The sequence below is a fragment of the Aricia agestis genome, chromosome 4, assembly GCF_905147365.1.
Source record: "Aricia agestis chromosome 4, ilAriAges1.1, whole genome shotgun sequence".
Classification (NCBI taxonomy): domain Eukaryota; kingdom Metazoa; phylum Arthropoda; class Insecta; order Lepidoptera; family Lycaenidae; genus Aricia; species Aricia agestis.
Window position 1 is genome coordinate 772,497 of NC_056409.1, and position 14,419 is coordinate 786,915.

General features: G+C 37.8%; 1 protein-coding gene across 2 annotated transcripts in view; it reads left to right on the forward strand.

The window, feature by feature from the left end:
- Positions 1-11,871, forward strand: part of LOC121726393 (neuropeptides capa receptor-like) — a 54,063-nt gene extending 42,192 nt beyond the window's left edge. Inside the window, exons 5-7 of one of the 2 annotated variants that reach the window (XM_042113741.1) lie at positions 210-328; positions 3,987-4,170; positions 11,536-11,871. In XM_042113741.1, coding sequence (XP_041969675.1) covers positions 210-328; positions 3,987-4,170; positions 11,536-11,782 — 550 coding nt within the window. In that variant the 3' untranslated portion in view covers positions 11,783-11,871. The remainder of the gene's footprint in view (positions 1-209; positions 329-3,986; positions 4,171-11,535) is intronic. The other variant, XM_042113742.1, reaches the window with a different exon arrangement.
- Positions 11,872-14,419: the final 2,548 nt, after the last annotated feature.

Sequence of the window (14,419 nt, forward strand, 5' to 3'; positions counted from 1 at the left end):
TCACTTGTCAGACAATCAGGTGATCGGCCTGCATTGTCCTATCCAAACTTGAAAATAACATGTTTTCAACGCAAGAATCGAACCCACGACCTCCGAGTCGAGAGCCACGCTCTTAACCACTAGACCACGGAGGCGTTCGAGGCGAGGTACTAACCGCATACTCTTATTTTAAGTGTACATGTAAGGAGCTCTAGCTATATTCCCAGCAGTTCTTTTCACTACAGGTCGACGAGGGTGGACCAGCGGACCAAGCGGGGGTTCTTCAACGGCAATATACACGGCGAGGCCCGGCAGACCAAGTCCAGAAAGGCTGTTATTAGGATGTTGGGTGAGACACGCATTTTCCATTATAAACATCATTGTCTTTGTGGCTACACTCTCATTTAGAGATCAAAAGCAACTCATGCAGGCTTAAGCTTCTTATCACACCAAATAAAATAAACAAACAACAACAACATAAACACGTGCCATATATCGACAAAATCTGTTAAGGATAATATTTTGAGTTAAAAAGTTACATAATGATTGTCAAGTAGGAAATTACCGCTGTGATGAGAATGTTGTAGTTCTGCTGTGTTGTTTCTATATTATAAATTTACTTACCAAGGGAAATTACCTGGCGAACCGCTGCCCGTACACCAACGCTTTCAAACTCAAACTCAAACCTTTTTATTCAGAATAAATTTTTGCAAATGTTCTCTGAACGTCTACATGATGCCTACCACCGGTTCGGAAACTAGCCCGGCGAGAAGAACCGGCTTAAGAAATTCGCACGGGGCCCACTTTTTTACCAAAAAAAGTGAGAAAAAATTAATCTTTTAAAATAAGGTTTACAATGTTGTAACTTAACATTATACAATTTGACTCAATTTGACAAAGATGAGTCATTACTACGATAACTGGTATAAGAACTAGGGCCTTACTCCCGAAACTGATATCGATTTCGATTTACGATTTCAACGGTTTTTGACACAGACATGGTTTAGACATCCAAAATAGCGCACGATCGTGCTGTGGATCGATTTGAAACTAATTCAACCTCAATGGATTCTGCTATTCCTGACAGCTATGCTAGCGCACGATCGGGCTGTGGCTCAATTTGGAACTAATCAGCATCGAAACATTCGCCAAATCGAAATCTTAGGTGCTCGCGACAAACAAAATTGTCTGAGAATCGACTTTCAGATCGTTTACAAACGTCAAATTTCACGGTAGCAACAGAGGCATCATAAAAATAAATAAAATAAAATAAAATCATTTATTTCAGGCTTCTGCGTTTTTTTTTAATATTATGTACTATCAGAGGAGTTGATTCCTATGCAAATCGGGGACCTAAGTAGTTTGGTTGCGTTACGTCAGTGTAATACGTGGGAGAGCCATGCTTCGGCACGAATGGGCCGGCTCGACCGGAGAAATACCACGTTCTCACAGAAAACCGGCATGAAACAGCGCTTGCGCTGTGTTTCGCCGAGTGAGTGAGTTTACCGGAGGCCCAAACCCCTACTCTATTCCCTTCCCTACCCTCCCCTATTCCCTTCCCTTCCCTTCCCATCCTTACCCTCCCCTATTACCCTGTTCCCTCTTAAAAGGCTGGCAACGCACTTGCAGCTCTTCTGATGCTGCGAGTGTCCATGGGCGACGGAAGTTGCTTTCCATCAGGTGACCCGTTTGCTCGTTTGCCCCCTTATTTCATTAAAAAAAAAAAAAAAACGTCAAACCCAGCTGACAGATCACAATTAACATTGAATTGACATATTCGACCAAATAACCTTGGTCTGTCAATTGTATAGGAATCAACTTCCTCGATGGTACATTCTTGCTTAGTTCAATCGCAGTTATGAACTCAGAGAAGCTGGACCATTATTTTTCTTTATGAGATGGACGAAAACACTTCTCTTGCAGCTGCCGTAGCTCTCTGTGCTATGAGCTATTATAATTAATAATTAGTATTTACCAAATATTTATACAATAAAAATAAAAAGCATGGCGAAAACGTATCTACGATCAATGATCATTGATCACCATTCACCATGCATCGAAAGATATCATTGTAATCCAAAGATCTATAATAATATTTAATTTTATTTCTCACAGATAATGACTAATAATGACGATTATTATTGTTATTTTTCTGTTCTGCACTGTCTAGCGGCGCGACTAGTAGCACTCTCGCGTTTTTCACGACTAGTCGCGCCGCTAATTATTTATAATAGCTCATAGCACAGAGAGCTACGGCAGCTGCAAGAGAAGTATTTTGGTCCATCTCATGGAGAAAAATAATGGTCCATCTTCTCTGAGTTCATAACTGCGATTGAACTAAGCGAGAATGTACATGATCGCACTAGGGCACGGGGCTCTCGCACGAGACTCTCGCCCGAGAGCTCTCAGCGAGAGTGTACAGCCGACATTACATAATATTTCATTTTTTTGCGTAACCTTCTAATAATTTTAAATAACAATATGGACGTTGCCATTACGACGTTGACAAGACGCCATGTCGACATCTCGATTTTGATACGATTTTGTTCCGGAATTCCTACGCGTTACAATGACATCAAAAACGAAATCGATATCAGACTCGTATCAAGTTGATATTTTCGGGAGTAAGGCACCTGTATTGAAAATCTACTTGTAGAAACTTTAAACATTATACTATCAAAGAAGTTGATTCGTAGCCAGATTGGAGACCTGCGTAATTTGGTCGCATTATGTCAGCCGAAAGGTCACATCGAACATAAAATTTACATAACCCGACCAAATGACGTAGGCCTTCAAACTGCCTATGAATAAATTTCTTCGACGGTACATGTTGTGATAAAACGCTAATTAGGACTTCCCAGATTTAAACGTTGATTTTCTCTTTCTCCCCCAGGGTCAATTCAGACCGCAACGCGACGCGTAGATGCATTTCTAAATTAGTATGGATTTGACAGATTCGCAAGACGTCTGACGCAACTGAAATCTGTCAAATCCATACAAATTTAGAAATGCATCTACGCGTCGCGCTGCGGTCTGAATCAACCCTTTGGGTCAATCCAGACCGCAACGCGACGCGTAGATGCATTTCTGAATTAGTATGGATTTGACAGATTCGCAAGACGTCTGACGCAACTGAAATCTGTCAAATCCATACAAATTTAGAAATGCATCTACGCGTCGCGCTGCGGTCTGAATCAACCCTTAGGGTCAATCCAGACCGCAACGCGACGCGTAGATGCATTTCTGAATTAGTATGGATTTGACAGATTCGCAAGACGTCTGACGCAACTGAAATCTGTCAAATCCATACAAATTTAGAAATGCATCTACGCGTCGCGCTGCGGTCTGAATCAACCCTTAGGGTCAATCCAGACCGCAACGCGACGCGTAGATGCATTTCTGAATTAGTATGGATTTGACAGATTCGCAAGACGTCTGACGCAACTGAAATCTGTCAAATCCATACAAATTTAGAAATGCATCTACGCGTCGCGCTGCGGTCTGAATCAACCCTTAGGGTCAATCCAGACCGCAACGCGACGCGTAGATGCATTTCTGAATTAGTATGGATTTGACAGATTCGCAAGACGTCTGACGCAACTGAAATCTGTCAAATCCATACAAATTTAGAAATGCATCTACGCGTCGCGCTGCGGTCTGAATCAACCCTTAGGGTCAATCCAGACCGCAACGCGACGCGTAGATGCATTTCTGAATTAGTATGGATTTGACAGATTCGCAAGACGTCTGACGCAACTGAAATCTGTCAAATCCATACAAATTTAGAAATGCATCTACGCGTCGCGCTGCGGTCTGAATCAACTCTTAGGGTCAATTCAGACCGCAGCGCGACGCGTAGATGCATTTCTGAATTTGTATTGAATTGACAGACTTGCATGATGTCTCACGCAATTGAAGTATGTCGATTCAATACAGAATGCATCTACGCGTCGCGTTGCGGTCTGATTTGACCCTTAGGGGTAAATTAAATGTCCTTCCTATTTCAGCGGCGGTGGTGATCGCGTTCTTCGTGTGCTGGACGCCGTTCCACATCCAGCGGCTGTTCTTCATCTACGGCAGCTCGCACCCCCAGTTCCACGTCATCAACGAGTACCTGTTCAACGTGGCCGGCGCGCTCTACTACGTGTCGGCCACCGTCAACCCCATATTGTACAACGTCATGAGCGCCAGGTGAGTGGAATATTCATACGAGCGCCAGCAGGGCTAAAATGGGCACATTTAGCAATTCCTCTCAATCAATTCAGCAAATGAATTATCAAAACTGTCAAACTGACAAATGTCAAATTAGTATGAATTACTACAGTGCGACAAGGTTAAATATTCAGAACGTGGACGGTGGCGCTGCTCGTAAAGGAGAACTGTCAATATGACGTTTTTGTTTTTTTGACACGTTCATTTAAAGACTTGTCGAGTTGTAGACATGAATTGCAAACAGGCTTGCATTTTGCGATTTTAAAAAATGAATCATATTATGATTCTTAATGTGATTCTCCAAAGCGACCATTTTAGCCCCGCAGGTCACGCCTGTATAGCCATACAGGCTGTAACAACACTAAGTGATAATATTACTTTAGGGTGTATACTGTGTACTGTGTATGTGTCGCCGGTACAGGTGCCGTACTACGAAACCGTTTTGAGACTCAAACAATCGAACGAGAACCGCGTCCTGCTCTAACACGTTGTTAGAGCAGGACGCGACATTCTCGTTCGATTTTCGTAGTAGGCCTTCAGAGGCCCTAGCCAAATTTACTTCGCCTTATTACGAAGAGACTAGTAGATTCTTTAACGCCAATGCAATACAGAACATTTTGCCCTAGCCAACAACCGGCGAACTTACGTTTCGGTGATTCCATAACGATTTTCTCTTTACCTTCGTTTGCCCCAAAATTGTCTTTGGTTTTGTTGTCCTGTCAAATGTCAACTGATAAATTTCAACTGTCAAATGTCAACTGTCAGTATGAGTCGTGTTCGTTTCGTTTTCTAAATGTCAATGTCAGTGTTAGTGTCAGTGTCATGTTCTAAAATCTGACAGAAATTGAATGGTATTTTAAAACATGACACACTGACACTTATTTTTAACTTTGCGCATGCGCAATGTGCATTGAAAAACGAAACGAACACGACTATGGTCTCGGCTATAGACTTTATGACAAGGATTTTAGGATCACTTTCGCCATAACTCAGAGGTAAAATAACTTTGAAATGAGTTTGTTATGCCGCCAACTCAGACCGCGAATTTATTCCAATGTGAACGAGAAGTTTTTCGTGTTTTTTCTTCTTGTTAATTTATTTTCGATAGAAATTAAAATGAACGTGCAAAACAAGTAACGAACAGTATATATATTTAACAGAATACATGGAGACGTAAGTAAATTTCACAGTTGTAGTTACTACATTGATGCCTACGATGATGTTGAAAACTTATATTTTCTTAAATATTTTGCTTAAATGGTTTAGTGGTAGTGATAAAACTTACTATGTATCAATAGGTATTCAATTGTACACTTACGAAAGGATCAAGCTAATGGCATGAGGTATTAAGAGATAATAAAAGGTTTGTGATTTCAGTCTAGTTCCTTCAGACTAACCCTGAGGCATGATCCCTGTGCAATGGGCAAACCATGAACTTAATATTATTATCATGTGTAGGAATGTGATGCATATTAGATGATACTAGTTAGTAGTTCATAATATTTGTTGCTTAAATACTGAAAACCTTTATTCTATTAAATGTATTGCAGTAATGGAGATTTATCCAGGCCCGTTGGTGGTGCCCAAGGGCGCCTTCGATCTGAAAGGCTATGGGACACCCTGACCCATAGCCTTAATGCCATAGGCAATGGCTCAACAAAAACAACCAAAAAGTGGAAAAAAGTAAGTTTTAAATATAGGTTTTTAAAATGTTATAAGTAGATTTTAAGCAAGATTAAGTAAGTATTTTATTTCAATGAGAAGGTATGTAAGTATTCATTTGGTAAAATATATTTTATATATTTGATCATTTGTAAGTAGGTAAATGTTTGATAATATGAACCAATAATAATTTGTATAAATTCCTTCATAATACTAGAATCCTTAGTATTTTTTACATTGCAAATAAATCAGTTACAAAGCAGTATACATGCTGCTTTTTTTCACTACAGTGAAAGTAATTCAATTGTTAATTTGCAAGGTTTTATTTCAAAGTAGGTATTTTAAAACAAATTTAGAAACAAAGTACTTAATTTTTGTAAATGGTATGTGTTTTTGACTAATTTTATCAATACAATTAAACCCAATGAATCTATTTATCTTTTATAATACTTTCATACACTGTTTATTTTTTTGCAGAATACTCCCACCACCATCACCACAATCACCACAGATGATGTCGACGGAAGACATACAATATAATATAATAGAGCCTACTAATCCAAGACCATCTACATCCACGGGGAGGCCCGCCGATGTAGGCGGTCCTAGATTAGTACCATCAGCACCTGCGGAAATAACATATACTTCCCGTCATTTGTCTTTGTAAAAAGCAGAATATAAACCTAGTTTTGTATCAGACTTTATATTTAGATTTCTATGTGTTATTGGAAAAGGTAAATAATCAAATAAAACAACATATTTTTAATAAATATTTTATTACTCTGTTTCATAAGTAAGTAATACTTGATCAAGAAACTGGGCAGGGGGATCAATATGATCTTGATGCCTTGCCCAGCCTAAAGACCATAAAATAGTCATAATATGAGCGCAGCGAAGTCCTGAATGTGTTCTGCATTAAAACTATGAATCGGTTGCTGTATATTACTAAGTACCTCCCAATTATCATTATATAAATGGAAGGAACAAATCCTACAGTTTTGTGGTACATAAAAATAATCAGTGAATAATTTTATTCTCAGCCACTTAGGAGCAGCCAGTCTTTGGGTTGAATGACAATCAGGATAAAAACAAAACTGTTGAGAACCTGAAGCTCTAGTGTACATTGGCAAGATTATACTGGGTTGGTTATTGTTGGGATGTCTTACTTCAGTGGAACAAGTAGCAGCTCGGTCAATTTTTTGCCAGCATGGATGACAGATTTTATCAGATCCATGTAACTGTAAAGAAAAATCAATATCAAAAGTCTTGAAAAGCTAGTTTGTTTGTATTTCACTATTATAATTCACAATACTGCACATTTAGTTAGCCTCAGATTTAAAAGTTGTGGGACAAATCATAAAATAAATGGAGTCCGACCATACACAAAACTGACTACTAGACCGATTTTGATAAAATCTGAAACTGTTTTAGAGCTGTTTAAATGGATTTTGACACTTGGGAACTTGCATAAAACTGAAACTCCGAACTTGAATATAGAACTCAAGACCAACATTTGAATTACAATACCTATAGTAAAATTACTTAAGTACATTTTCTTTTTCTTACCTTAATTTGGAGAGGTATTTCGTTGGTTCCCTTTAAAATATTTGCCCTGCGCAAATCCATACACAAACTTGTGTAGGAGGCTTTGTCAAGACGGAAATTTTGTGTGAATAGAAGTTCCGGCATGTCTTCTATTCTTTCTAATTGCCGTCTTAGCAAAAGCCTCCTCCTGCGCCTGTCCGATATGGTGTGGTGGTGCGCGGTCCACAGCAAGCGTAATGCATGCATATTAATTAGTACTTGAGTATGTTTTTAACAAGAAGTAAGAACCATTGATCGGCAGCCACACACAATTTACAGCTGTCGAATGCACGCCATTTTGTTCTTCAACGCGATAACACCGCCTTTTTAACAATCGTTTGTGACGAAAAAGAAAAGATACGAAAACGCTAGCGATTAGTGGCATTTGTGTGTGTTGTCTAGGACTTTCTATACAAAAAGCTAAGGGGCACTTCTTTATCGCAATAAAGAAGATGAACAGTGATATCGCTTTCGTCCAACTTGTAATTTGGCTACCAATGGTGTACACGATTACGACAAGAGACTCATGATAACGAACGCTTATGTCATTTCCATACATTTTTGGTTGACGATTCTATAACGAAGCGATCAAGAATTCATCTTGGCTAAGGCCTCAGATTCGTCGCCGGTAGCCGATAGTGTTTAGCCGCCTATTCCAATTTCACTCGCTCATTTAAAAATGCATCGCATCGCCTCGTTACAGTACAAGAGTCAGTTAATTTAACGACTTTATTTCTGCTTCGTAAAGAAGGTTGTCGGGTCAATTCAGGCCGCAAAGCGACGCGTAGATGCATTTCTAAATGATGAAATCATAAAGTTAATAATATACCTAGCGGAATAGAGAAACAAAGGCCTGAGCAAGAGAGATGTCACTATCAGCACAGCACATGACAGCAGCACTCTTTTTTTGACGTCCAGTCGGCACGTGCCGCACGTTGACAATTTTATTTAATCTCATAGAATTCATGTTCAATCATGCTTGTGTAAGTGTATACGTACACATATTTTTCCCACAGAGGAAACCCAATTTCGGTTACGTTTGACAGCTCGAGATTGTTGCTCTATTCCGCTAGGTAGGTATATTAACTTTATGGATGAAACAGACTTCAATTGCGTGAGACGTCATGCAAGTCTGTCAATTCAATACAAATACAGAAATGCATCTACGCGTCGCGCTGCGGTCTGGATTGACCCTTACTCGCATGTATACAATATGCTGTCGACATCCGAGACATCATAATAATTGGGCGCCTGACTAAAGTCACTTTAGAAATTCGAAACTCTTCTTGTCCAGTGTCCTACACAAACATAATATATCACTATCATTTCTATGGATACGTGATATAAGCGTGATATCAATATAGCCATTAATCACAATAAAGGAATGAACTTCTCTACATATCGTTATCGGCGAAAATTTGGATAAACTCAATTTATCCAAATTTTCGCACCCTTTATCCAATAAATGGTGCGTTAAAAGATGTAACGGCCGATTTATCACTTTAATTCAATTTACTTTTATCAGACTAAATTGTGCGATCCAATCAAAACACAGAGTGAGTTCAACTGAACGAATGACATATCATTATTAGCAACACATTCAGCGACTCATTTTTATATTATAGATTACTATGCCACATTCGGCAGTTAGCAAAATCTGTATATTTTGCAAAAAAAGTAGCTTATGATTATTTTAATAAAAACACTCCCCGGCTTTGGAGTCTTGATTGAGATATTATAGTCAACCGAACCGTAAATAAAATATATATTGTTTTGTTCGCAAAATTTAATGAAATAAAAACGTCACGTATTAAATAATTAAAAATAAGTTGTTTGTTAGCATTTAGAACAAATTTATTGCGTAATAAAACATATTTAAACTAGAGACTAGAGAAAAAATGGAAAAGAACCTAAAAGAGCAAGTTTATTTGAGATTTTACGATATCAACGGAAAATGCGATATTGGAAAGTGTCAATATTGACTACACAGCAGCTCGGCGGATGAACATCGTTAGCGCCTAACAACATCTCAACATCTATAATTTCGTTACTGTTTTATATTATGATTTATATCAAGTTCTGTAAACTTTTTTGGGGTGGATTCACCACAAGAAAGTCACGATAAGGTAAAATAATTACTAATCTGGGGATGTTTGCAGAATACTAAACTTACGAAAGTTTCCCGTCGTTGTGCGTGTAAAAATCAGTCCTGCGTCTCCCTCCCTCTCTTGTCTGAATTCTTGTCGTTAATGTTTATTCGTCCTTATCTGTACAATAATACATATTTTAGTACTAGTAGAAGGTAGCAGCAATATATAGAAAGCTGTGAAAATTATAGTACGCTAAAGCGAATTAGCTAGCGAAATAGCTAGTACAGAATTTTCATGAGTCCTAAAATTCAAATCAAATCAAAATTGTTTTATTTCTGAATAAATTTAAAATAAATGTTTTCAGAATGTCCATTCAGTACTGACATAATAATTAATATGTAATGAACTCATTGGAAACCCTCCTGGGTGGCGAGATAAAACAGCTGTTCAAAAATATTTTTGTTGTCTTTTTCGCGATAAGGAGCATACGCGAGTGCTCGCTCCCAGAGGACCATCAGTTCTTGTCATAATCGTAATAGATAAATCGTAAATCGTAATCCTTAATATTTATGTGATTGTAAAAAAACAAATAGTAATAATAAATCTAAGTGAAGAAAAGCTCCAAGATCGGTAACCGATCTTTATTTACTTACGGCTGCTGTTCAACACACGCGCAACTAATGGATTGTCAATGGTGTATTCAGTATTAATCAAGATATATTTAAACACTTTGCGTTTCCCATCTCTTCCACAAATACTAGAAAAGGGGAATGTAACAATGCGGATTGTCCATTTTTTTTTAATTTTGCTCATTACAAAAATATTTCGAGGAATAAGGTCAGTGATCGTTTTTCTGTATATAAACGAAAAAAATACCCATTAGTTACTTATATTTTTGAACAAATACGTTTAACCTTTGTTTGACCTTCAATGGCATTAAATTCGACCAACATTACGTTTCGAACTTTTGGTAAGCTTCTCGTATTAGCTTTCACATAATGACAACTTGCATTTGACGAACCAGCCATTATAAATAAGATTGAAAGGAAATTTAAAACATATGCACAGGTCAATTGGCAGCCGATGATGACGTCAGAGCGAAACTTTAAAAATTTATTGAGAAAAAACTAGCCAATGTATTTCAGCAATATATATATATACATAATACTAGCCAATGTCGTTAGCAGTAATGAATTTAATAGCGTTCGACACTCGTTAGTGACAGTGCAATACTCATTTGTTAGCTACAAAGCTTTATTGAACTGTCTAACTTATTCGGGTTTATTATTTGTAAATTAATAGGTACGTACGTAGGTAGTAGGTACTGTATGATTTATTTAGTTACAAGTTACAAAGTTAATAAGTGTGATTCAGATAGAGAGACGAAGAGAGTATAATTACACTGGCCTAGGCTCGGTTAGTTTGGGTTAAGTTTTAATATCATCATCCGGTCGTGGAGGGAGTCCTGTATACATCCCTCCGTATACGGCTGCAGGCAAACCGCAGGTGGTTTTAGTGGTCCCACAGTCCCACATAAAAAAAGTTTTAATAGCATCATCCAAAGAAAGGTTGCTTTTTTCGGTTACCTACAAAGAAGATCCCAATTCGAATTTATATACGAATTTCGCGTCGTGGCTGTTTCACTGTGACCACAACGCGTTGTGAGCTATTTTTTCGCTATATTTATTACTTATATACTTTCATTTTAATTTATATAATTTAAATATAATTACTACTAGTTGACCCGCAACTGTTGCGCCAGACAGACAGACAGACAGATAGTAATAATATGGCGGTGACCGCATCTACCAATGAGGTGTTTGAAATTCTATTTGCCACTAGGTGCCGCTATGTAGCCTTTGTAGGGTCCATCGTGTCAAACTGCTGTCATGTGTCACGATAATACGCCTATTTGATACGATAGACCCTAACGCTACATAGCGGCACCTGGGGGCAATTAGAATTTCAAATACCCTCATTGACCAATACCGACTTGCGTTCCCCCCAGGTACAGAATGGCGTTTCACGATACTCTGCTCTGCGCGAGCCGGCAGCCGGGCTTCCGCGCCAGGCCGAGGGACAACACCATGTCCACCACGCTGCCCCGCTCCAGCTTCTTCAAGGACAACCGCAAGCCCACCTCCAAGGTCGACTACGTCAAGGACGAGCCCACGCCCTTCTGCATAGAGACCAAATTCGACGAAACCACCATAGTCTTTTTCGAGAAGCGCCACTCGCATGACGATCTCACGTAAAGTGTTAGTTTTACATGTATCTTTATAATAACATGGTGATGACTAGACATCGGATTATATGCATTTGCATATTCAAATGCATATAATGGCACTATTTAGGCGATAGTGCATATTTTGGCAATTTTTTGTTGACAGTACATATTTAGGCCATATTATGCCCTTGTAGTCTCTAAACTAGCTATCATAATACACACCGAGGCCACGAAACAGAGGTACGATAGATCAAAGTACTTCAAATATGTGGCCCCAACCCTGTTTAAAGCATAAAGTTAATATACCTATCCCAGAGTAGACAGAATGATAGAATATGCCGACTTAGAACTGATGTTGAATTTTTTTAATTTGACGTACTATGACGAAAATCGTCGCTAGGGTTGTTAACTTGTTACCTACGAATTTAAACTATGACATATTCGATGGACGTGTTCCTCTTTGGTCGTATTGTTGTTTGTGTTTTGGCACATGCGATTAAAATTGACAGAATCCAATTTTAAATATTTAAAAATAAATTATATCAGCCAGCGCGAGGCACATTCCGTTCATAATCCTAGTGAAACCCGACGAATTTGACAAATATTGAAACCTGTCCGCTTCTTTGCAGTCGAACTACTGGTAGTTATGTCTATTGTGCCTATCCTTCCGATGGTATATTAACTTTATGGTTTAAAGACTTTCGCAATACACCCGATACTGTACAATATCTTTCTAGAAACAAAATTTTTCTTTTTAGTTGGCAATTTTAGAAAAAAAATTTGGGATAAAGTAGGTAAATAACGTTCATGGGCACGATTGCAATCGGAAAGAAGAAAAAAATCTTGGATTTGACAGAATTATGAAATTGCCGTATTTATCGTGGGCAAGGACGGAAAACTCTTCCAAATATATTATATATTTTTAATAATAAGTGCATTTTGATTGTGCACATTTCGGCCATTTTTCGTGCATATTTGCTGCATGCATTCGGCATTATTTCGGCACTTAGATGGTGCATAATATAATCCGATGTCTAGTGATGACGATGACGAATTTTGTGGGCCTTTAGCCAACTTAACAACCCTGTGGGCCTTTAACCAAGTTAGCAGTAATAAAATAGCAACGATAAAGCCATAATTCCCTTTTTTTAGTACGGTACTAAAACAAAATAAAATTTTGTTTAAAAACTTAAGCGATGTCAATTTGACTAAAGACTATGGTTATGTACAATAATTCCTTTTTTAAGATATAATTACCTACTTGTGATTTCCAAGCTCAAATCGTCATTCGTCTAGTTATATATATATATATATATATATATATATATATATAAAACTCAAAGGTGACTGACTGATATTGACATAGTGATCTATCAACGCACAGCCCAAACCACTGGACCGATCGGGCTGACATTTGGCATGCAGGTAGATATTATGAAGTAGGCATCTAAGCTAAGAGAATTTTGATCAATTCCACCTCCAAGGGGTTAAAATAAGGGATGAAAGTTTGTATACATATAATAATACTTCTTAACGCGAGCGAAGCCGCGGGCAAAAGCTCGTTGACTAATAAAGTTTTTACGAATATGTACCTTATATGTATTCTGTATGAATACATAATAATGTTACAAAGTATCCAGGTTAGCGCATAATAATAATCATTCGACAAAATTCATGATTTTTTTGCTTCAAAATAATTTTATGTATTTAAATACAGATTTTTATTTCTTATATTATTATTTTATATTTTTATGTAAATAAAGGAGATTCATTACTCGTTCGACTTATAAAAATATATACATAAAACTCAACCTTATAATAACGTTTCTTGTAAATAATATACAAAGCCAAAACTGATGTAAATATATTTTTCTAGTTGTACATGAATAAAGTTTAATGTTGTGAGAGAAATCGTATTTTTTCCTAATTCTTTCCACACGAGTACGTCCGAAAACAGGAAAATTAACTAGCCATGATTCCTTTGTAAATATGGGGTCTGAATGAGAGATGGTCACGCCACGAGTCACAAGAAACTAGTACGGAACTCCACTTCCTGTTCCCGCCTCCGACAAAGAAACGCCATTCCGATGGCTTCTTGTAGAATTATGCAGTATTCCCTAAGTTGACAAATACAAATCGGACTTGTAGTTCCGAAGATATGCGAACACAAACATAAAAACAAACATACATACGTTATACACTTTTGAAATTTGGCACATTTGTTCAGACGCTGATAAAGACTAACATAATATGCGAATATTGGTTACTTCTGGAAATATATACATACAGGAAATATATAAATAATATAATACATACAGGTCGAATAAAAAAAAATAAAAAAAAAAAAAAAAAAAAAAAAAGGTCGAATTGATAGCCTCCTTTTTTGAAGTCGGTTAAAAATTGTAGCGAAAAATATGGAATTGACATCAATTGCTGTGCCAGTAATATGAGTGTATTGTCGGATTGCGTAGCGTCTACGGTCTACAAACGTAGCACGTAGCCCCGACGTAACCCCCGCGTAGCTGCGGCACGTACACCCGTAGCTACGACGTACCCGCATGGGACGTATCACGTACCCAAGACAAGCGTGGATTAATCATGTATATATCTTTCGGATTTCTTATTTTAGAAAGAGAAGGCATGAATGTTTAATACAAATTCAATC